The following is a 24,956-nucleotide window of genomic DNA, read 5'->3' as shown; positions in this document are numbered from 1 at the left end:
TGGACACTGCATCTAAGCATGCAGTGCTTTTCTGGCCATGAAAAGGGGCAAGGCAGCTGTGCCACAGTTCCTCCTGAACCACAAATGGAAAAGAGGAGAGGTAGAAGTCTTCACATCTCATGGTCTGAGGTGGGCTGGAATGTGGCAAAGCAGTGCTGGTCTACTGTGGAGATTTCATGACCAAGGTCTGTTCATTCTATCATTGATATTGACTACTGCCACAGCTTAAACAGATCTGACTTCTCCAGTCATTGGCTCACAAAGTCCTCCAAATAATTTTTCTGATGTGGAGAGTGCCTTTCCAGAAGAGCTGATGTGCAATTTTAGGAAATCTTAAAGACAGATTGAATGAGTGACCTGTAGCTTGTCCCACTGCAGTAAAACGAATCTGAGAAGGGGACCTGATCTTAATTTTCTTACTGAGAGCAGCATGCAGAGCCTGAAAGTCAAAGATACAATATCTGCTTTGTTACACCGTGAGCTTGCCATAAAATATGCTGTAATCTTTGCCAGGGGTATGTTGTGCATTCCCTGGAGGTTTTTCAGCACTGAGGAACACTTCAGACTGCTTAACACTTTGTTCAGGCTTTGCCTTATAAGGCCTTTTAACTCCAGCACAAGCGCATGACAACCCCTCTGAGTGTCAGCCTGTTGGGAACAGATCACAGCCACAGTTTTCTCTGTTCAGGGAGCCACGTTTGTCCTGTCTGCCTCAACTCACTGCCCCTCTAGCCCCTTTCCTGACAGCCAGCATGAAAATGTGCCCTTAGAGTAAACAGTAGGGAGGGCAAAAGCTTAACTCTGTCCTTCTGCATATCCTTGCAGAAAATGTTGAACTACTTTGAATACAACAGGGTATTTTTTGTGGTATTATGTTGACTTTGGTTACAGATGTGATGCCCTAGGAAGACTGGTGGTCTACTACTGAGACACATTCTTCAGTGTTAAGGCATGAGATCTACTGCTTTTGGAAAGATATTTGAACTGCCAACCAAGCCGAAGGAGCCAGGAGTTAAAAATTGCTCTCAATTCATTCCCACTGCATGAGGATACCAAGCTACAATGGTGGCAGCAACTCTATATCTGGGCAGCAGAAACATTTTTGAGTGTGTGTATGTCTTATTTTAGCAGCTCTGAAACATCAGCAGATTAGGGTAAAGTATTGAATTTGGGAAAGCAAACCACTGAAAGCAGAATATGCTCTGCTTTGACTTAACATATCTTCTCTGAAAGCTGGCTGAGTTATAAGCCATGGGAAACAGCCATTTGTGGAAATCGAGGAGGACTCTCAGCTTCTCCTGCTGTTCCCGGCAGCATTCCCATCACGGCTCAGCAGGGCTCTGTGTAGCCAGAGAGCTGTAAGGGAGAGTACTGTGTGGGAGCAACATTGCAGGGCAATACAACCTGGAACATATCTGGGACATCCTGAACCCCAGTCCTGTGTTGGAAGGATATTCCTCTGCCTGCAGCCAACCCCCAACTCTGCACCCAAGAAAGTCCCTTTCAGGGTTCAAAAACCTACAAATGGTAGCACCTTGTACTACACAGACTCAGCAGTTGAGTATATCTGGAATGAACGGGGTGAAACATGTGGAAAAGGCTCTGCAAACAGAGGCATGCGTGATTTCAGTGAGATTACCTCTTGAAGGACATCTGTTCAAGGGTTCCAAATAGAATTTGACTTCCTTGACTTTGAATCATCAGTATTCCTCCCATTCCCCATTCAGCAGAAACTACCCTGGAAACTCCTCTAAAATTCTGCCTTCCACTGGCAGAATCAATGTGCAAAACTTTTTACAAATACAGAATAGAATAGAATAGAATAGAATAGAATAGAATAGAATAGAATAGAATAGACCAGGTTGGAACAGACCTTTGAGATCGAGTCCAACCTATCATCCAACACTATCTAATCAACGAAACCATGGCCACAAGCACCCCATCAAGTCTCTTCCTAAACACCTTCAGTGATGGTGACTCCACCACCTCCCTGGGGAGCCCATTCCAATGGACAATCGCTCTTTCAATGAAGAACTTCTTCCTAACATCCAGCCTAAACCGCCTCTGGTGCAGCTTGACACTGTTCTCTTGTTCTGGTGCTGGTTGCCCAGGAGAAGAGACCAACCCCCACCTTGCTACAAGCTCCCTTCAGGTAGTTGTAGACAGCAATAAGGTCTCCCTGTGGCCTGTAGTGGGCTTTAGAGGTGAAAGGTACTATAAGACATTGCACTGTGCATCATCTGCATTTTCATAGCCAAGATTTGCTGTCACACAGTGATTTATCCAGAGCCAAAAGACCAAAAGTTTATTAAGCAGTAAAGCTGCAATAACCACAGTATCTGTGGGCATCAGGTTGCTCAGAGTTAGATGTACAACAGGATGAGATTTCAGCAAAAGGAAAAAATACCTGCCTAGCTGCATGTGGAGCTTCCTGTACAGATGGGCACGTCCATACAAAAATATAAGCTGCATCTGCTGATCTCCAGAACAAATTAAGCCACCTTTCAAAGCCTTTTGAAACAGTTCTAATTCATGGTCTCTGATGTGGGCAGCAATGAAAAGTTTTTCCAGCTTCGTACTTGCAGCAGTGCTGCATTCAACTCTCTGGCTTTGTAGCTTCTGAATTTGTGGATCACTCAAAGGCAAACAAAAGTCAAGCTATTGCTTATTGCAGAATCTTTTGCATAAAAACAACAGACTAAACTACTTGCTCTGCTTCCCCTGAAACATCATTTTAATTTGACAATGCACGCCAGATCTCCGATCTAATGCAGCTCCTGTTTTCCCTGCCATTTTTACATTATTAAGTCCTTTTTCTCAGTACATTCTTTGTTCCTCTTCAAAGTACCAAGAATGTTCCTTTTGTTTTGTATCCTTCTTCCTCTCTGCCTCACTCCAGAAGATGATGAGCTACACTTTGTTTCTGCAGTAGTGGTGTTTCTGCGGGATTTGGGAAAACTGTGCTTATATTGATTGCAGGAACGATTCCCATTACAAAATTTCACAGCTGGTACACTTTCATGATGGGATGAGACAGACAGCCTGTCTCTATCAAAACTCTGTTATCTGGATAACAGGTGCAGTGAAACCAACAGCAACAACATCAACAAAGGCTATTAAAATAAGCATTTTTGGAGCTAGTTCATGGAACTCCTTGCCACAATATAACACTGGCAGTCAAAACTAACTATAAATTAGTAGAGGGCTAGAAACTTAGATTGGTAACAAGCGGAACGTGGTCTGATAGCATGATATTTTGAAAGAGAAATCAAATCCAAACTTGTTCTTCAAGGTCTGATTGTGAGCTTCCAGGCAAGGCAGCATTATTTCGAAGGTACTAAGTAGCTAAGTAAGTAGAATCTCAAATAATTATATTTTTTTTTTAACCAAAAATAAAAAAATACATCACATTATTTGAAAATTTATATTCTCACACTTCCTCCATACAAAAGTAAAAACAACCCAAAAACCAATAAGGCAATGTTCATTTCTCAGAAAATATCTTACCTTTAGGAAGAAAAGCAAACCCTTTGAGAAATTCATCAAACAAAATGGGAGTGTCTTTAAATCATTCTTTCTCATTAAAATCAGTGCATACCTTGTGTGTAAGACACATTTGATAAGCTATCATTACTTTGCTAATAATGGAACTTCTAAAACACTCATTATTAGCTTTTTTTTTTGTAAGTGCAGATATTGCAATGCCAGATGTAATTTAGCTAATCATAGAATCATAGAATCTTCACACTTCTTCAGCAGCCATACAACCAGCAGCCCCAATACTGAGTTCTGTTTAAAAACAAACAAACAAACAAAACACCCAAATAAAAAACTCCAAACAAACACCACTCACCACCCCCCACATCCCCCCAAAACAAACCAACAAACAAACAAACAGAAACTAAACACAAAAGCCAAGAAAAGGGCAGGCAAAGGAACACCTTAATGAAAGCAGGAATGATTTGCAAGTTATCAGGGCTTGATTAGCAACCAGGTTTACAGAATGTCTGTTTGTTAATCTATTCTACTCAATAAAATAATCTAATATTGTTTAGGTTAGAGTTTGATTTGTAAGTAGCATTACTGATGTGGAGACACAGCAGATGTTATTCAAGCAGAATAGCTGGGGCTCGAAATTGCCACTTACACACCTTCTGTGAAGTAAGCTGAAAATGTTGCTATACTTCTATATCTTTTTGTGTTTGTAATTGGGGGTGGGGGTTGGTGCTGCTGAAATTCCTAGACTAATCTGAAATGTGAGAGCTTGAAATACAACTTTCAAAGCCCCTTCTTTCCTGTGGTCCCAGTTTTCTGGAAAGTGGTATTATCCTTAAGTGTGACTTGAGAATGCTTTCAGTATAGATAAATTAAAGCTCAGAAATCAGTAATTTGGCAAAAATTGTGAAGAGGTTGTTTCAAACATACATCCAGGGGTCCTGTCACCTCACTTGTCATGATGCAGCAGATACAATATTGGTATCTGCTGTAGACATAGGTATATAGGTTTACACAGGCTGGAAGTATCTTGAAACATCTATAAAATCATTCTTTGTGATTGTCTGGGCACTAGAATCAACAAACACTTTGTCTTCTTTGATACAATCTCAACTGGAAATTTAATATCAGTCATTAAAAAGAATACTTATCTCTGATAATAACAGTTTAACATGTGGAGAAAATTAAGTTGCCTAAATAGATCTGATGCAGACAGAGAGTAAAGCACTCTCCATGCCTTTGGTGAATGCCCAAAATGTAAATGTTACGCTGTCAGAGAATCAAAATAAATCAGTAATCTGAAGAAATCAAGGGAAAACAGAGGAAAAGAAAGATCAGTTTTCTATAAGAGTAGACAACTGCATTGGGTAACATCATGAAGAGGAGATATATTCTTTTCATTAGCTGTGTCTCTTTCTCTCTTTATACTTCTATCAGTAAAGCAAGGCTCCTCTACCATCCTTACGAAAGAATCTCAGACCCTTATACTGTGGAGAGTGAGCAGTGGTGGAAGCAGGCCTAAACTGATGGGTTTTCTTCACCTTTACTAGATTGACTGAAATCTCCTTAGGAAATCTGCAAAGCTCCAGTTCTTCAAAACAATTACTCAAGAGAAAAAAACCAAGTTTTATCTTGTACATTAACAGGCAGACATGTCTCCTCCATTTGTGCAGAGGTGGTTAATATGTAGTCATAAATTAATATTTAGTCATAAATTAATATTTACCATATTATGTGTTATTATGAAAATAACAATAACCATATTGTTTTAATTAATGAAGAGAGCACATAATTACAGTAGGCACTGTCATGCTACCTGCCTGTTGAGAACCAGTCCCAAGTTCAGAGGGAGTCTCTTTATTTTACTTCCTGGCACAACTTGCAGTAACTATTTTAGCTACAAATTAGTATCCCTTCAGACCCCTCTCAAAAGGACTGAATTTATCACAAGGCTGAGGATACTTGCAGCCTTGCACCATGTTTTGTTATTCTCCAGTATAAGAGACATCTACCAGATCAGGATGGAGAAAGAATGAAAAGATAGATTGCTTATGTTCTGTATTAAGAAGCAACTACAAGTTTTCAGTGTTAAAGCATCCAGCCTTTTCCCAAATGTCTTTATTTAAAAGGTTGGGTGACTCTAGTGCTGAAACAATTATGTGCTGTACTCTCTTCCAGGTTCTAAAACTGGAATATATTCAGAAGCTTAAAATGTAGACATGTTGACAGGGAGTCTAGAGGATTAAGAATCATTTTCCACTAGAATTTGGGAAAAACAATGTCAATCATTTAGACTGCTTGGTAAATCCACAGTAAATTTCAGCCTAGGAACTGTTGACTGCTAGGTTTAATGAATGTTGTCTTATCAGAGTTCTTACCAGAAAAGGCATTTGGACATTAGAAGTGCATGATATAAAGATGATTTCCTAATTAGATGCACACAAGACATACCAGTTTAATGATAATCTGATCTTGAGTGAGACTTGTATGTGCTACGCAGCATAATACAAAGCACTTCTACAATTCGTATTTTACCATGATAATGCACAAAATAATACCATTAGAATAACATGAATTGGAAGCCAGTCAGTAGAACTTCACATTTTCATCAGGAAGCTTGATTATGATTTTTCTCAGTATCCACTGCCATTTTACATAGCACCAGCCTTTAGAAAGCATTATAGGGAATACCACATATTTGCAGTGGCCCTGAGCAAGGAACCACTGGGGATACATTTCCCATGAAAGGGACATCACAATGTGTTTGAGTGACTTTGTGTTGAGCACTGGAAGTGGGACCATGGAGAAAAACCAACAGCCTTAATGATTGTTGGAAGATAATTGCACATATGCAATGCAGTGGCTTTGCATAATACGTACCACACGTTCCACTGGCTCAGGTCAAACTCTTGGAGCCAAGTGGTTGCCTCAGGCTGTCAAAACCTTAATGAATTCCCTAGCTAACAGCAAAAGCTGGGTGTACCAATTTGAGCATAGTGTAGACTGATCCAAAATTCATAGTAAACTTTCAGCATGAATCTAGAAGGTAGCCAGTTATTTTCATCTCTGATCCTTCTATGTGACTGCCACAGTCTGAAGCAGAGGCCAAAAGGCCAGGAAATTATTTCTGTGCAAAATGTTTCCTCTTTTTTTTTTTTTTTTCAGGTCAGAGGACCAAAGATGGGATACTGCCTAAAAATCTGTGATTAGGGGGTCGGGGGTTTTTAGGGCTGGCACCACTTGCTAGCAGGCTTAAAGGCTGCAATGAGAGGTCTCTGGAGAATTTCAGAAGGGCACGCTGTGCTAAGTAGACTTGCTTTGATCTGACTTGCAACTCTTCTAAAGTACTATCAGACCCTTTATTTGAATGGATGGATTTAAGTCCTCTTCATCTAAAAAAGTACAATCAAAATTCCAACTCTTTCATTTCTATAATGAGCTGGAATTGAGGTGGACTGATCTGAAACATTCATGACTAAATTACAGCCTTGTTGCACAAAGGCTAAAGACACCTCTCTGGGCTGCCCCTCTGTGGAGAAGGAGGACACACTGTCATAAATTTCCTGGTTATTTAACCTTAGATGAAAACTTGTCGTTAACAAAAGCTGCCCTTTTAAAATGGAGTGAAGTTCTTATCACTTTTTTTGGCATTGAAAATCCAATGCAAATCCCCTAGTCCTTCTCTGAGTATGCTACTAGGTTAGAAGACAAAGAGAATGAACTAGTTGGTCTACAATCAAAAGGGCTTTTAAAAAGGAGGCATTAAGTTATCTTTTATTTTTTTTCTTTGTCATATGTGGAGGAACAGAAGCAAAGATCACACAGTGATCAGAGTAGCTACAAACCCCAGATATTCAGATACCAGCCCCACTTGCTGGGGCAGGGCAGTAGCTTATTTTAAGCTCTTCTATAGATTTTGCCAGATGGCCTGCAAGTAATATTTCTTTTCTGAAGCGAAATCCAGTGTACTAACACAAAATTCAGCAGTAAATATTTTGCAGATTGTAAGGGAATATAATTTCAGCAATATACTACTATATGTGGGGGATGATCAGCAGGCACAAGGACTTAAATGCTGCTAAAAGCAGCTTTTCTGATGCAGTCTGGGTTGTTTGAATAGAAAGAAGAAGGACATGCCAGAATCTATAGGAACAAAGCTCTATTATTATTTTTTTAATCCAGTGTAAAATAAATATACAGGTTTTCCTCTTTCTCTTGGCAGATTTGAATAACCAAGCCAGCTTTACAGGGTAGAATGGGCAAAAGTCTCCTCCCTGTCAGCATTAAAGTTGTCAGGATCCATGAAACTTAGTGTCACAAATTGCTTCTAATGTGGTAGAATAACACAAGTCCTGGTGTACAAGTGAATCTCAGCTCATTAACAGCTACAGGGGAATGCACAGCTAAGGGATGATGACCTATTTCAGTGGTACCATTATGCTGATAGAATAGAAATTCATCAAAAGTCCCTTTTTAGTGAAGAGTTGCCCTATTCACAAATACATCTCTGCCCTGCACTGGAGTGCTAGGAGTATTATTTGTCTCACCACCCCTCTTTGCCCCAGATGGATTTAAAGTGTCACTGGGGACACTGAGAATAGAAAGTGGAAGGTAAGGCCTGACCAGGATTTTTGTGCAGTTTCAGAGACACTAAAGGAAATTGGGAAAGATTCCCTTACATTTCTCCTCTGAAGGTTGTCCAATCTCCCTCTATCCTCCACGATCCAGGCTAGGTTCCTGAAACAAGGTATTAACTGGGTAAGAAAGCTGTGGTGCTAAAAGCTGGCACTGAAATCCTTAGAGGAGACAGGCTGCTTCCTCCACCTTGAAAGCCTCAAATAAATCCAGTGACCAGGAAAGGAAAGAAGGGAGAAAGGTGAAATATGTACAACATTTCTACTTGCCCTTCACCACTGCAAGGAAGGTCACTGTAAACAGGACCTTGTGCTTTAGTGATCTGCAGGCTTTCACAGAGAGTGCCCTGTGGTTTGCTTCATTAATTACTGCCAAGGACTGAAGGTATGGAATAAATCTGATGCTAACACTATGCTTGTTAAGAATGGCAAGGAGGCTGGCATGACAAGAGGTCTCAGGAAAATCATTGCTTCTTGTGCTTGACTAGCTGGAGGCCAGTCACTAGTGGTGTCCCCCAGGGATCAGTTCTGGCTTCCATCCTGTTCAATATCTTTACTGATGATCTGGATGAGGGGATTGAGTCAATCAGTAAATTTGCAGATGACATGAAGTTAGGAGCAGGTGCTGATCTGTTAGAGCGTTGAAGAGCTCTCCAGAGGGACCTTGACAGGCTGGACAGATGGGCAGAGTCCAACATGATGACATTCAACAAGTCCAAGTGACAGGTGCTGCACTTTGGTGACAACAACCCCATGCAGAGCTACAGGCTGGGGTCAGAGTGGCTGGAGAGCAGCCAAACAGAAAGGAACCTGGGAGTACTGATTGACAGCTGACTGAACATGAGCCAGCAGTGTGCCCAGTGACTTCCCTGCTCCTGCTGGACACACTATTCTTGATGCAGGCCGGGATGCCATTGGCCTTCTTGACCACCTGGGCACACTGCTATGTTGAGGAAGATTTGCCCAGTCATTGTGTCCCTGTACTCAGCACAGGTTATGCCATGCCATGCCTTGAGTACTGTGTCCAGTTCTGGGCTCCTCAATTTAAGAAGGACATTGAGACTCTGGAACATGTCCAGAGAAGGGCAGTGAGGCTGGGGAGAGGCCTTGAGCACAAGCCTTATGAGGAGAGGCTGAGGGAGCTGGAGTTGCTTAGCCTGGAGAAGAGAAGGCTCAAGGGAGACCTTATTGCTCTCTACAACTACCTGAAGGGAGGTTGTAGCCAGGAGGGGATTGGCCTCTTCTCCCAGGCAACCAGCATCAGAACAAGAGGACACAGTCTTAAGCTGTGCCAGAGGAGGTTTAGGCTCGAGGTGAGGAGAAAGTTCTTCACAGAGAGAGTTGTTTGCCATTGGAATGGGCTGCCCAGGGAGGTGGTGGAGTCACCATCCCCGGAGGTGTTCAAGAGGGGATTGGACGTGGCACTTGGTGCCATGGTTTAGTAGTCATGAGGTCTTGGGTGGCAGGTTGGACTTTGAGGTCTCTTCCAACCTTATTGATTCTATTCTATTCTATTCTATTCTATTCTATTCTATTCTATTCTATTCTATTCTATTCTATTCTATTCTATTGATACCAGTAGAATCACTTATAAGCACCTGCTTATGGACAATAGATATCATCTGTTTAGGCTACCGCTGTTCTGCAGAGACCCTTGAGGGCCCATTCCAACCAGAGGTGTCCTGCTGCTGGCATGGTCACATGAAGATTCCTCTAGTCAGAGGATTTCTAATTGCAAGCTTGACATGGCTGCAGAATGAAATTACACAAACATGGAAAAACCTGATAGACTGTAGTTATTAATAAATTATGGCTTACCTATTCATAAGCCTGCTGTCTTGGGAAAGTTTAAAACAATGCCCTGTGCTCTAGCTTTTTATTTCTTAAACAATGCCATCTCCTGCTGTGTATGCTTCAACCACGTCTTTATAGCAAGTGGCAGCGCTGAAACAGAGAAAGGGAAGAAGAAACAAATTCAATTAAATTGAGTCTGATGAGAAGATAATTTTTTTCCAAGCAAGAAAGAATGTTGTTGTGCACTTGCAAAACTGGACTCAGACAGACATTTTGAGTTCTGCCACTGTGATCCTGTTCAGCTTCAGACATAACTGTTATTGATTCCCCATCTTCAGTATCATAGTGGTGAGACTCTGGAATATGTTGCCCAGGGAGGTTATGGATGCCTCCTCCCTGGGGGTGTTCAAAGACAGGTTGGGTGAGGCCTTGAGCAACCAAGTCTAGTTCAGAGGTGTCCCTGCCCATGAGGAAGAGCTTGGAGTAGATAATATTTAAGATCCTTTCCAACTTAAGCCATTCTGTGATTCTATGATCTCTATTTCGGAAGGTTTAGGTTGGATGTGATGTGAGGAAGAAGTTCTATACAGAGAGAGTGATTGCCCATTGGAGTGGGCTGCCCTGGGGAAGTGGTGGAGTCGCCGTCGTTGGAGGTGTTCAGGAGGAGACTTGATGGGGTGCTTGGTTGGATTAGTTGAGGGGTTGGACGTGATGATCTTGAAGGTCTCTTCCAACCCGGTCTATTCTATTCTATTCTATTCTATTCTATTCTATTCTATTCTCCAGGAAAGGAGATGTCCAGCCTTTGTCTGTCTTGTTGCTTGGGCTGGTTTTCCTACCAGCCCACACCAGCTAGGGGCTGTGCCCATGAGACCCACAAAGGGGGCAGTGGGAATGAAGGAGGTGTACTGCTGCTAGCATCTGCCACTCTGCAGCAGAGTGAAGGCACATATTGGGGTGTTCAGGCACTGCTGACTTTCACTGCTGCAAGGCATGAGTGGTAGTGGATTTGGCACCCCCCCACCAGCCACATAGTGAGTGTGCAAGGGCTTGGACACACAACCCTCACCATGCAGCCAGCACATTCTGGGTTAACATGTCTGGGTAGGATGACTCTGCCAGCTTGTCCTGGCAGGATGACTTTGAGGTGCAGTTCACAGCTGTGAGCTTCCCAGTGGCCCAAGAACCACCCCTGGTGCTTCAGATACTGTTCGTTCCCTCAAAGCAGCCTAGTAAGAGAGAGAAGGACAGCATGAGACTGCTGTCTACTGAGACTGCAGTCTACCAAAACTGAGAGCTGCAGTTAAAACTGCAGATGGAGTAGCCTCTCCCTGGAAATGTCAGATGGTGCCACTGCCAAAAATTTCAAAGGCTGTGTTGTGTGAGGTGCTGTGTTTGAGGGAGTCCAAAAAGTGAGTATGGATGATGGGCTCAGGAATCTAAGTTTAGATGAAGTTTTCATTCCTGGCTTGTTTTAATATAGCATCTAAGGCCAGATTCTGGTAAGGAAGACAAAACCCAGATTAATCAAGCCTCAGAATTTTGTTTTAGATTAAAATAATATGGTTCAAGTATGCCCTAGGGAGGAATGCTCAACAAATCTGAGGATGCCAGAGCAGTATTAGTGCAGCACAATGCAACATGCTGGCATGTGGTAATTTTAAGAGGCAGAAGTATATAGTCTTAAACAATCTGAAATGCAAATGTGAACTCTGTTTTCCTTCCTTCCTCAGTGTTTTCTTGACAGCCACTGCCAGGAACCAACCACTAACTTGTCACCACAAAAACATGTTGATGCATTTGCAATGTCTGAGGCATTAATCCCAACCTTCATGTGTATGCGTGCCTTCCTTACACAGGACTGAGGCCAGAGTCTGGTTTCTTAAACTGATTCAGTCCTACCAACAGCCAGAATGATAGGAAGCCAAAAGATTTGCCCCAAAAACAAGATGCCCAGCATCATGTAGAAGGGTTCTGGTTGCGTACAGTGCACTTGCAAAATGAAAAATAAAATGGATTGCCAAAACACAAACAGGTGATTTAAACTAGAATCTTTTCTAATCCCTCTCAGCTCCATGGCAAGGACAAGAGTCTGACTTCCACCATACAACTAAGAGGTCTCATTAAAATTTTAGGCTACGCATAGCTTAGAGTCCTTTCGGGATTCTCTCCAGCATCAAGTAGGGACAACAAATTGCTTCCTACACTCTTTTCCAAAGAAATTAAAATAAAAATCTGGTTTTTTTATGGAAATGCAATGCAATTCTCACATTTGCTCTTTTAAATAATTGTGGTGAAAAGAACAGCCTTGTAACAGGCATTTGAAACTAAAAGGGACATGCTTAATTTCTTCTTGAATTTTATCTGCTTAACAGAGTATTAAATACTTGCTTCATCTTGATTATCTACTCTCTGAAAATCCTGCTCCTCCCTACACCCTCTATCCTTTCTTATTTTCTCAGTATCTTCAAAATTTGGAAATACTACCCTGCCCTAATGCCCTAAAAGTAAAATAAAACAATTAAAAAACTGTGAAGCTTAACAAAATTTCTTTCCTTAACAACATAGCAAAACATTCTTAGAAAATAAAACCTCAACCAACATGGACCAAAAAAATGTATAAAAATTAAATTACCTGTTCTGTTTCATTTAAAACAGCCTTCATTAGCCAAATATCCACAGGGGATGTTCTCTGCAGACTCTGTAAGCCACTTTGTAGAGGTTATTTCACCTGAATGTACTCTTTGAACCTCCTGGGTGAAGGATTCCTATCTCATTGTTTTACAGGTTTCAAACTATATAAAAGAAAGACACTGTAGGGAAACTGGTGGTTGTTATTATTGTATGACTTCTAGCCTTTCCTCTGCATTGCAAGTCACCAGCAAGAAACTGCTCCACTACTGATGCACCCTCTATAATTTCTGTACAAGCATTAAGAACTGATAGGGTGGGCTGCTACAGCAGAGCAGTAGCTTCCTTAGCAAACTAAACTGAAGAGGGATGTATAACCCTGCAGTACATTTCATTGGAGGCAGGAGTGCCTCAAAACTCACTAGGATGCACCCTGCTTACCCCTCACCTGTCACATGAACTGCAGTAGTGGGAGAGAGGACAAACATATGGCTCATACAGTGTCCAGATCATCTACAGTTACTGTGCTTCATGATCTATTGCAAGGTATCAGAAGATGCACACAGGCACTTTTATATAGGACTACCCTGAATGCACTCAAATATATGTTTAAGTGCTTTGCTGAGTGGATGCTGTATGGAAGGAAAGAGGGGATGGCCTGACATGGTACATTTCACACACCAGTTTGGCAGCATCTAATGTAACTGCAGTGAGTAAATTGCCCATCCCAGCTGCAGTTAGGACTGGGACATTCTTTTGCCTTTGCTGGATATAGCCTGTAGCAGAATTCCTCCTCTGGGCAAGGCTGAACAGTAAAACATAAGAAGGGTATTGACTGCATAACTTGCAAGTCTTAGTAGGAGTTGCCCATGTATGTTTTCAGGGCACATGTGGGAGTATAGATGTCTGGATCCTCTGTGACAGGATATTTCAAAACTAGCTGTAGCTGTAGCAGCAATACATGGACATTTAAGCAGTGAGTGAAAACAAAAAAAGCAAGGTTTAGAAGAAAAATAACAAGCTGAAATGTACCAAAGAAGCTACAGGGCAGATACCATCCAACAAATTACAGTTGGAACTTCTAACTTAAGTTCCAACTTAAAGCAGAAAGGCAGTATCTCAGTTTAAGATGGAACTGTTGCATTTTCCATAGCCTACCCCAACACCCACTTACACATAGTGCCTCACTTGGCATACAGCAATAAAACTTTGCCTTCTAGCCACAAAGACTACCGGAATTTATATAAACTTCTGTGAGTTTTCTATACAACAAAGGACTTCTTTCAGGAAGGCAAAGCTGAGCAACAAGTTGCTACGACATGTTGTCATGAGACAAGGAGGTTGGGCACCAGGAAGGGAAATGTGACCAGGAGGTGGAAACACTTAAGAAAGCAGCTGCCTTGAAAAGCAGCCTGCAGCAAGTAGCACATCCTTGATCTGGAAATGGGATGGAGGTGGAGGATGTCTGGGAGAGCAGAGGAGTGCCAGCAAAGAGGCAAAACATCAGGATGGGTGGTGTGCAGATGAGTGGGCAGACCTCTTTGCTCCAAGAAGATGGATTTTCCCTGTCTTCTCAGCATGGGGTTATTAAACTAAAATTATGTGCTGGAAAATGCACTTTTGCTGCCTGTGGCAGGACAGCAGTAGGATGCCATGCTCAGCCCCCAACCACCCCTCCAGCCAAAGCAATGGCTGTCTTGGCTTGAGGGTGCTCCTTTGCTGGCACAGCCCTGTGCTCACCCTTAGAGTAGCACTCCATGAACCACCTTGGAAGAGAGTACAGGACTTCTGTGCTGTTTATGAGAAAAAAGCAGTAGGACATCATAAAAAAAAAAAAAAGAAAAAAAAAAAAAAAAAAACAAACAAAAAACACAACAACTGCCAAGGTTGAATGGAAAATTGAAAACTGAAGCCACACTTGAAATCAAGGGTACTCCTATAATACCGGCTCAGGCCTTCCCCTCTTTTCCCCATCCATCTCCTTCACTATTTGTCACACCGCTGGGAACTGCAGGCAGCCTGTGGGTGCATACGGCTCTGCCACTTTCAAGTGCGTGATGACAATACAGTGCCTTGATGTGCCGCGCACGTGCGGGGTGCATGGACACCTTCCTTCTTTCTTTCTCCCTCCCCACACACATGCTCTTCACCACTGCTCTCGAAGGCTGCCCTGCATCAGGAGCCTTCCACAGAGTGCCGTGTTACCGCCGCATTCACGAGTGGCTGCGCTGCTCCCGCAGCGCTCCGTGTCCTCCCTCCTGCTGCCTGCGCTCTTTCCCATAGCCAAACCTGCTTTAACGCGGGGCTGCAGTCGCCTGCCGCAGCTCGCCGCACCATGTGCCACCGTCACTGTCCTCCCCTGCTGCTCGCTAAGGACGCGCTGTGGCACAGCCGTCTGCCACTTCTGCGGCAGTCGTGCAGGTTTGGATTACTGTGCACGCTACTGATGTGGAGCTCCTGTCGTGACCCAGCGCCCCATAGGAGGAGCAAATGAGCTGAGACGTCAACGCAAAAAATTATAGCCATGCGAGCTATCCCTGCGCTCAGCTGCTTGGAGAGTGCATACATGGCTTGTGTGACAGCAACAGCACACAGAAGCAGCAATGAAACGCAGTTAGCAATACAGCTGGGAGACAGGCAGCAAAGCAGGCACTGGTCCAGTGACTAAAATGATCCTACCGTGAGCCAGCCTGCAGTGCCTCCAAAAGTGGCTGACTACTACATAGAAGCTCGGCTTTCTTTGCAGTTACTCCAGTTCCCCCCGGGTGACCGCAGTGTGTGCTGTGTTTTATTTTTGTTTGCCTTTTTGTGTTTCTTTCCCCCACACCGCCCTTCCCACCCGTCTCCCTCTCTCTCCTCCCGTGTCCTTCTCTCCAGGATGGCGGAAGCAGAGTTGCACAAGGAAAGGCTGCAAGCCATAGCAGTAAGTCAGCTTCATTTTACTTGCTCTTTTGTCCATAGCGGTGGGTTGCAGAGGGAAGAGGGGGATTCTGGCAGGGTGGCTGGGAAGCGCCGGGAGAGCCTGCCTGTCGTGAAGTTGTGTATGGAGTTCCCCGTTCGAGAAACGAGTGGTTAAAGCCTGCTTTGCAGGATTTGGCAGAGAAAGGGGGCTCTGAGGAAGAGCTGACACGTGCAGAAAGAAAAATGTGAATGCACAGTGGCACGCTTAAAAGATTGATGATGGAGAAGAAAAGAGGGAATAAGTGGGGAGGAGGGGAGATTGAGGAAGAAAATCAGTACTCTGCTGAAAAGATATTTTCTCACAGTGGGAGCTTTAGCTTAGCTGATTAAGAAGTTAAAATGTTCTGCTGCAGGGTGGCTTCTACTGCAGAAAGTGATTGTGATACTACTGATTTTTAAGGCACTCAAATACAAACATTGCATTATCAAAATTGTGTAATTATTTGATCTAATAGTTCAACTGTCACCTCAGCTCCATAGCTGAGCACATGCTTTCAGACAAATTCCCTGCCAAGAGGAAAGTCAAGGCAGGGTTTTGCACCATTTCATGTTTAGAACTGTAATGTGGAGTGAGCCATGGGCTTAGTTGGCTCAAATCTCAGAGGAAGGTGGGCAGTGACACCTGGTGAGGATTTGGCCTGGGTGCTTAAAACCTACCATCATCCCAGCACACAAAAATTGCCAGCTCATCTTCTATCATGGCACATGTGCCGTGTCAAAAGGCCTGTGTTTTCTTGGGCACTGCCAGTCTGACAGCCCCACAGAGCCTGCCCTTGTTCAAGTGACACCCAGCTCTTCTTCCCCATGGCTGAGACATTGATGCAGCTGTGCTGGTCCCAGTTGGATGGTGCCATCCGTGCTGGGGACCACACACCTGGAGGTCTGGAGGGAAATGACAGTAGATGGCAGAGCCCACATGGGTTTTATGTTGCCTTCCCTGGTACCCCCAGTGATCAACAGATGCTGCATTTTACTGTGGCAGGCAAAGATTACAGATTTCCTTTGTAGTAAGAGGAATGGCTGCTGCTGCTGCTGCTGTTGCTGCTGCTGCTGCTGTTGCAATTGCTGCTGTTGTTGCTGCTGTCTCAAGCTGTTTTCTTTAACTCCACTATTCCACTAATAGGTCCAAGGTGACTTAACCAGATGTAAAACAAATAGATTGTTGGTTGTTGTTCTACCACCCCACCACCACCCCCCATAAAAACCCAAAAACCTCTTGAAAAAGAGGCAAATGATATAACTTGGTATTTGGGAGGCACTATAGCTGTTCAGTCTTCAAGCAGCAGAAAGTAGAAAGTAGGTGCATATTTTTAAGCTGGTCCACAGTTCTCTGTCAGCACAACGTTGCCAGGTCTCTGAATGGAAACACTGGAGGCAACCCTTGCCACTGCCTCTGGTTTGGGAGTCCTAAGTGACAGAGCTGTACTGCAGAGTTGCTGCTGTGCATAGCTCCGAAAAACTTCCATCCTCACATTTAAAAACCCCACGTTTTACATTTTTGCTGCTTCTTGTGAGTGCCATTTAACAGAAAACCAAGCCACACCCATTTACACTCCACGTGATGTGCTTAAACCTTTCACCAAAGTAAATCAGATGCTGTGCCTCTTGGTGCTTTGCATTCCATACCAGTGAGGCCATTATGGAAGTGAAATTATCACCTATTGTATTGCATCTCTTCACAGTAGGTTTATGCTGGTGTGAGAGAAGACTTTGAGAACCTAGCTCTTCATTTTCTGTATATATTTACTGTTTTGCTTCCTATTTCAGGCAAAAATTAAAATATAGTATAGGAATGTATGCAGTGAATTTGACTGCCAGAATTTTACTTTAGCATCAAGAATATCCAGCCTTATTTTAAACTTGAATGTAGGCCCATGAACTGACTTGTTTGATGACTTGTTGCTTTGCAGAGCAACAGGTTTTCCATGTAAGTTTGTTGGGTTACTTGTCTCCTCTGCTTAGGCTACTGCAGATGTTTGTCCCCCAGGGATCAGTGCTGGGCCCCACCCTCTTTAACATCTTCATTGATGATACGGATGAGGGGGTTGAGTCAGTCATCAGCAAGTTTGCAGATGACACCAAGTTAGGAGCAGATGTTGGTCAGTTAGAGGGTAGAAAGGCTCTGCAGAGGGACCTTGACCAACTGGACAGATGGGCAGAGTCCAATGGGATGGCATTCAACAAGTCCAAGTGCCGGGTGCTGCACTTTGGCCACGGCAACCCCATGCAGAGCTACAGGCTGGGATCAGAGTGGCTGGAGAGCTGCCAAACAGAGAGGGACCTGGGGGTACTGATTGACACCTGCCTAAACATGAGCCAGCAGTGTGCCCAGGTGGCCAAGAAGGCCAATGGCATCCTGGCCTGCATTAGGAATAGTGTGGCCAGCAGGAGCAGGGAGGTCATTGTGCCCCTGTACTCTGCATTGGTTAGGCCACACCTTGAGTCCTGTGTCCAGTTCTGGGCCCCTCAGTTTAAGAAGGACATCGAGACACTTGAATGTGTCCAGAGAAGGGCAACAAGGCTGGGGAGAGGCCTTGAGCACAAGCCCTATGAGGAGAGTCTGAGGGAGCTGGGATTGTTTAGCCTGGAGAAGAGGAGGCTCAGGGGTGACCTCATTGCCCTCTACAACTACCTGAAAGGTGGTTGTAGCCAGGAAGGGGTTGGACTCTTCTCTCAGGCAACCAGCACCAGAACAAGGGGACACAGTCTCAAGCTGTGCCAGGGGAGGTTTAGACTCGAGGTGAGGAGAAAGTTCTTCACTGAGCGAGTCATTCGTCATTGGAATGTGCTGCCCAGGGAGGTGGTGGAGTCACCATCCCTGGAGGTGTTCAAGAGGAGATTGGACATGGCACTTGGTGCCATGGTCTAGTCATGAGGTCTGTGGAGACAGGTTGGACTTGATGATCCTTGGGGTCTCTTCCAACCTTAGTTATACTGTGATACTGTGATATTGTGATACTGTCACAATGAAGAGAAGAGTCTTTCTAGTGTCAGCTTTGCTACCTCAGGATGAATGGCATAACACAAGTTAGGCCCTTTTGCCACCAGTTGGCTATAATGGGGTCAATCCTCAAAACCTGCATGGCCTTTTCTAGCAAAAGCTGGCATTTTGGTTCAGCCTGGTGTTTCCTTTATTTTAGCATGCTGCAGTGTCTCACTAGGATGGGCAGAAGCTTGTGCCAGCACTCATTAATCAAGCTGATTGAATCTAGGTATACAGTGAGAAACCCATTTACTGTTGAGACTTGTACACACTGTTTGCTTGTACCTTTGTTCTTGCTTCTATAATCACTGCAGCAAATGAGCTTGCCATGAAGACAGGTAGACTACATTTTAAGGGTGCATCACTGAGTATTATTAAGGCAAACAAAGGCCAACCATGGAAATAGGAGTCTTTGCACCATAATGCTGATGTCTTTTGAAGATAATTTGTGCTTTGTAACTCCAGCTAATCACAGTTTTAATGTATGGATGTCTGGTAGAGAGTCAAGTGCCAATGGGAAGAGGGAAAAAAAGGACAGTAATCTAAACCTTGATGAGCATAAGTTAGCCACTTGTTTTGCCAGCAGCAAGTACTCAGTCTCTCTGTGCATTCAATTTCTATCTGTGAACTGTGAATAATGGACTTTGCCCTTGTCTCAGAGTGCTGTTAGGGATGCATGCAAGATTAGAAGAACATGAATGAAATGGTTTACCAGGGCAAGAAACAGCTAAATAGGTCTTAAAAAAACCCAGAATGTGTGATTTTAGAAAAACAATGAAGTTTTACATGCATATAGTTTTAATACTACTGTACACAATTAAGCTGTGTTAGCTTCTGTGAGCTGTTTCCTAAAATTAACAAACAATATAGCAAGACTCAGAGCACTCTGGCAGCCTGGTATGAGAAGTGGGGAGGTCATAGAATCATAGAATTGTGGAATGGTATGGGTTGGAATGGATCTCTGAAGATCAGCTAGTCCAAACCCCTTGCCAAAGCAGGATCACTTAGGGCAGGCTGCAGTGAAACACTTCCAGATGTGTCTTGAAAGTCTGTAGAGAAGGAGACTTCACAACCTCTCTGGGCAGTCTGTTCCAGTGTTCTGTCGTCCTCATAGGAAAGAAGTTTCTCCTGATGTTGAGGTGAAATGTCCTGTGTTCCACTTTGTATCTATTGCTTCTCATCTTATCACTGGGCACCACTGAGAAAGAGAATGGCCCCTTCTTGACACTCACCCTTCAGATATTTGTAAGACCCTCTCTCAGTCTTTTCCAGACTAAACAGCCCCAAATCTCTCAGCCTTTCCTCATAAGACAGTTATCTAGGCCCTTAATCATCCTTGTAGCCCTCTGTTGGACTCTGTAGTATATCCCTGTCCCTCTTGAACTGGGGGAGCCCAGAACAGAACACAATATCCCACATGTAGTCTCACCAGGGCAGAGTAGAGGGGGAGAAGAACTTCCCTTGACCTGGTGGACCCACTCATGGAACGTGTGACAGTGACTAAAAGATGGAACCCAGTTGTCTCTGTTTGTGAGGAAGATAAACTCTTTGTCCTAGGGAGTTTATGTGATGGCCAGGAGGTATGGGTTTTCCAGTCCCTCCTTGAGCAGAGATCACATCTTTTTGCTTGGATATCATGGGCCATAGACATATACCAGTGAATCTTGCAACCATACCACAGTTCCATTAACATCTGTTTGAGCCTGACTCTGAATTACTGCAGCACATATCTGCTGCTCTATTGCCAACAGAGATGAGTAGTGCCCACTCTAAACACTGTGGGAGGATGCCTGTCAGAAGCTGCCTTTTTTCTGAGCTTGTTCCTATAGCACACTTGAGTGCTTGTGCCTGCTCTTTTGCTGAAAGAGGGTGGTGGGTAAAATTTTGGGTGAAAAGGGAAGCATTTTTGTGGCTTTAAAAATATGCCTGCTGCAAGTTGCTCAGAAGTTTGGAATGCGAATAGTCCCAGAGGAAGCAGGCTTGGTGGCCCTGAGACAGGTGAGCTGAATTAATGTATCACAATTTGGATAAATAGATAAATCCACAAGTTTTTATATGAAGCCCTAATCTATAACTGCAGAGATCACCACCTGAGCGTGATCTAAACCTTGACAAGCAATTAGGAAATGTAAAAATTTCCCATCATCTAGCTAGCAGTGATAAAGCTGGGAAATGAGGGTGTTGAGTATTTATTGGTACATCTGAGGTACAGCTGCACATACAGTGCAGTGAATATGTGTTACCCATATCAGGTGAATTAGAGGTAGCCATTGAGGGAAAATACTAAGGAGAAATCATCCACGAGAGCAATAACCAGTTCAGAAACTGGAGAAGGCTTTCATATTAAGATGTCCAGCCTACAGATGCAAGTGGAAAGCCACTAACATGTAGTGATATTTGAGCAAGTAAAAGCAGTAATGATGGTTACTACTTAGCAGTGCCCAGCTCAGGGAACCAGCTGCTCAGAGAAGCCTTTTAGAAAAGCGAGTGTTGACGTTCAAGTAGCCATGTCAAAGATACCTCCTGTCAAATGAGAACGTTCTTGCTTTTTCTGAGATTGAGTTTATTGAGCTGGATCTAACATTACTTAAATGTCATCAGGTGTTTCACTTAGTATGGCAGGACATTGTTTACAAATAGCCCCCTCCTGTAGCAGTGGGGCCTGCCTTAGATGTGTTAAGAATTGGCTGACAGGTCTGAAAAGTTGCTGTTAATGAGAAAGGCTGATGAACAGATCCTTATTCCTTGGCAGCGAGGCAGGGGAGAACTTACAGGAAGCAGCTTTGCAGGGCTTGAAAGGTGTTCTTTGTTGTACTTGGATGCAAATGAAAAATCAAAACTGATAGTGTGCAGGTAGCATAAAGAGTGGTAGAGGAGTAAATACAATGACAGAAAGCAGTCCTGCAGAGAATTTGAGTATTTGGTCCTCCATTTAAAGAAGTTATCCTCACCTATATACAGAGGGGCCTATTCAGGAACACGGTAACAAAGTCCAAGGCCAGATCCACAGCAGAGATCTCTGCAGCCTGAGCAGTGCTGCTTGTCCTAAGGGACTAGAACTAGCGTGGGAAATAAGTCAACATGAGGGATGAGGAGGGATTCCTTACCCTGCAAAGGAAATGAGTTTCACACCAGTTACACATAGTGAGGTAAGGTTTTAGAGTCCTCCCAAAAGGGAGGCAGGTGCATACATATTTATATGTAGCATTACACTATTTTTTCAGTAATTATCTTTTGGAAAGATAATACCAGTACAGTTTCAATGTCACAATTGCTGGTAGCTTAGGCATTCTACATTTCTGGGCTGGACACTCAGCAACTGCAGTGAGCATCATATGGTGTCTATAAACGTCAGAAAAATTATTTATAGTAAAGTTAGTGTCTCTTTCCCCCCATTCACCCATAACCCCTGAAACTCATGACTTACTGATCATGTGCCCAGGGTTGTTCTGCTGTAACACTTCTTCACAATTTTTGTGAGTTCTTCTAGAAGACATTATTCATGAGAATTGGAGATCACATAGAAAGATGTGGCAAATTCATCTAACCAACAGTTTCCTCCTGTTGTGATGATGACTTATTACTCTAGTTCCCTATGCCTTCACCTAGAAAGTAATGATTTTATCCTTAAAGCACATGATCAAATCTGTCTGAATTCATTTTCAGACTTAAAGCCAGCAGAGGTGAAAAAAAAAAAAACACAAAACAACCAACAAACAAAACCAAACAAACAAAAACACATGCACACACACACTAACCACCCAAAAAAACAACCCACACACAAAAAAAACCCAGCAAGATATGTAAAGAGTAGGCAGGCTTGGATTTTCCTGCTTAGGAAATAGGTGAGTGAGATGAATCTGCAGTTTATATAGTTATGAGTGTTACACAGAGAAAAGATAAGGAAATACTAACACCTTTTGGCACAAGAGCTAGTAGATCTCCAAGGAGGGTAGCAGTTGTGGACTAAACAAACCCCAAGAGATGTCATTCCTAAAACAAGTTGTTAATCTTCTCTCCAGGATGTAGTGGATCCTAAGAGTATACCTGGACTTGAAGCAAACCCAGGCACATTAATGGAAGTGGAATCCATGAAAGACTTTCTCATTTGACAGATTTTTTTTTATTTGCTAGAGACTGGCAGAGAAGATTTGCATGTATTTGTCATGGTCCTAAGCTCTGCTTTAGGCACTCTACTAGAATGGAGCATGGGTTGGATGGTCTGATGCAGTATAGCCATTCCATGTACTCTGACACATTCCTGGAGAAACCATGTCTTGAGGTTCTTTCCTGAGTTTCAGCACTAAGGAAAGACTCACAGAATCAGGACATTGAAACACTTGAATGTGTCCAGAGAAGGGCAATGAGGCTGGGGAGAGGCTTTGAGCACAAGCCCTATGAGGAGAGGCTGAGGGAGCTGGGATTGTTTAGCCTGGAGAAGAGGAGGCTCAGGGGAGACCTTATTGCTGTCTACAACTACCTGAAGGATGGTTGTAGCCAGAAGGAGGTTGGTCTCTTCTCTCAAGCAACCAGCATCAGAACAAGAGGACACAGTCTCAGGCTGCACCCTTGCAATTTCTCGTGAAGGTTATTTGAATATTGCTGCTACATAGTTTAATCGGATTTTTCAGTTCCCATTTTTCACTTGTTTTCCTATTTGCAGTTGCATTTATGGCTCTGATTAATTACAACCTTTCCTCTGCCATCTCATTCTCCAGCAGTCCTAAGATCCAAGTATCTGAAATACAAAATCCTCCTGTAGCTGTTATCTTTTTATATTCTGAGCTGGGGAAAAAAAAAAAAAAAACAGAAAGAAAAAGTAAGAGGGGGGGGGATAAAAGGGGAGGATGAGGGTGGGGAAGAGCTAGTAATACCATAACAGATTTCCAGAGTACTCTGTGATTCTGTGATGAGGAGGACCTGCTAAGATTGGGAAGAGTCTGCACCCTGCTGCAAATATTTCCAGAAATAGGTTTAGTATGTGTAAACTAGGGTTTATCACAATTTAAATGATATGTATATTGTAAGCACGATATGAACCCATGAGGTTTCTGTGAACCTCAGTGGAAATCACCCGTGGGAGAGAAAATGTTATATTTGTATGTGCCGTAACGGATGGAGAAAGATTTCCCTGCACACAAATCTGCAGCCCTGCCCTGGACTGCAGCAGTACCATGAGTCAGCTTCACAGCATACCTTGCACATGAAAAGAACCCTGCAAGCAGTTATGTCTTTTGATTTCTGGAGCATTTGAAAAACTGGGACTTCATGCAGTGTAAGAAATGTTGTGGCCTTTGCATATTATGAATCAAAATCCAGAGGAAAATGCCTAAAATGCCTGAAAACTAAAATTACTGCCGCGGGTTTTATCTGTGTTTTTTTGCCTTAGGAATGTTTACATGACAGCAAAAGAAGCGGAAATATGGTGAAAAAATATTGCTGTCAAGGTATCAGTGAAAACTAGGAACAAATAGAAACCAGAAACCAGAAACCAGCTTGCTCTTGGGAAATTTCTAGACAGTCTCCAGACTTACCCAAACTCAACTGTTTAAATTTAGAAATGTTTCCACAGCACATTCCTAGCCCTTAACACATCACCAACATCTCTTAAGCACAGAGAAGGAGCTGAGATGCTAGATTTTGTTTTGTGCCTTTTAAAATTATGCTTTGCAAGAGAAGTTGGAAATAGGTGAAAAGATTCTATGATTTTGCTGTTGTCTCTGGTAAAGTAAAATACTTGTGAAAAATTTAACTATTGAGCAGCTCTAGTCTGATGTGTAACTTTATGGACAAATGCCACATGCTGTTGAGGCAGTGGGGCAGAAGTTCTTGTGGTGAGACTTTGGGATTTATGTGCTGTGCTAAAAGTGATGGATAGTAGACTGGCTGGGATGAAGGTGGGGTGTGGCTGGAAGGGGGTGCACTGTCAGTCTATTATTAAACACTCCTGCTCTTTTGGGAGTCACTCTTTGTATTTAACTCCTTACCTGCTTGTAAGTACTGTTTTGTTCTTGTCTAGAGTGAAGTGTACTCTTTCACCAGATGAATCCTTACAAAGCAGACTAACCAGCAAGATGATTGGTCTGAAGCATCTATTTGGGAAAGCACTGCACTGTGCATGTGTAGTAAATTATGAGGAGTCATAGCAGGAGTATATAGCTTCTGAGCTTCTTTGTGAGTGGGTTCCAAGGAATTTTGCAATCATTTTGGTGTGTTTGTTTACTGATGGGGAAAAATGGAGCTTGGCCAAGGGATTTGTTTGCCTGTTTCACTGGCAAAACCAACAGAACCATGAATTCAATCTCATGCTTCCTTATTTGTATAGGATGATGCTGAAATGTGGTCTTAAACTTTGCCTTCTCTTTAACATCACCCAACAAGTCCCGTGGCGGTGAAATGGATATGGCCTTTTGGCCATTGCACACCAGATCTGTGTAGCTCTTCACACACAGATGCTT

General features: G+C 43.2%; 1 protein-coding gene across 3 annotated transcripts in view; it reads left to right on the top strand.

The window, feature by feature from the left end:
* The first annotated feature begins 15,092 nt into the window (after positions 1-15,092).
* Positions 15,093-24,956, top strand: part of PALM2AKAP2 (PALM2 and AKAP2 fusion) — a 298,140-nt gene continuing 288,276 nt past the window's right edge. For 2 of the 3 annotated variants that reach the window (XM_054177878.1, XM_009902125.2), the window contains exon 1: positions 15,093-15,477. In XM_054177878.1, the coding sequence (XP_054033853.1) occupies positions 15,433-15,477 (45 nt within the window). In that variant the 5' untranslated portion in view covers positions 15,093-15,432. The remainder of the gene's footprint in view (positions 15,478-24,956) is intronic. The other variant, XM_054177880.1, reaches the window with a different exon arrangement.

Source organism: Dryobates pubescens, chromosome Z (assembly GCF_014839835.1).
Source record: "Dryobates pubescens isolate bDryPub1 chromosome Z, bDryPub1.pri, whole genome shotgun sequence".
Classification (NCBI taxonomy): Eukaryota; Metazoa; Chordata; class Aves; order Piciformes; family Picidae; genus Dryobates; species Dryobates pubescens.
Note: the sequence above shows the minus strand (reverse complement) of the source record. Positions and strands in the feature narration are given on the sequence as shown.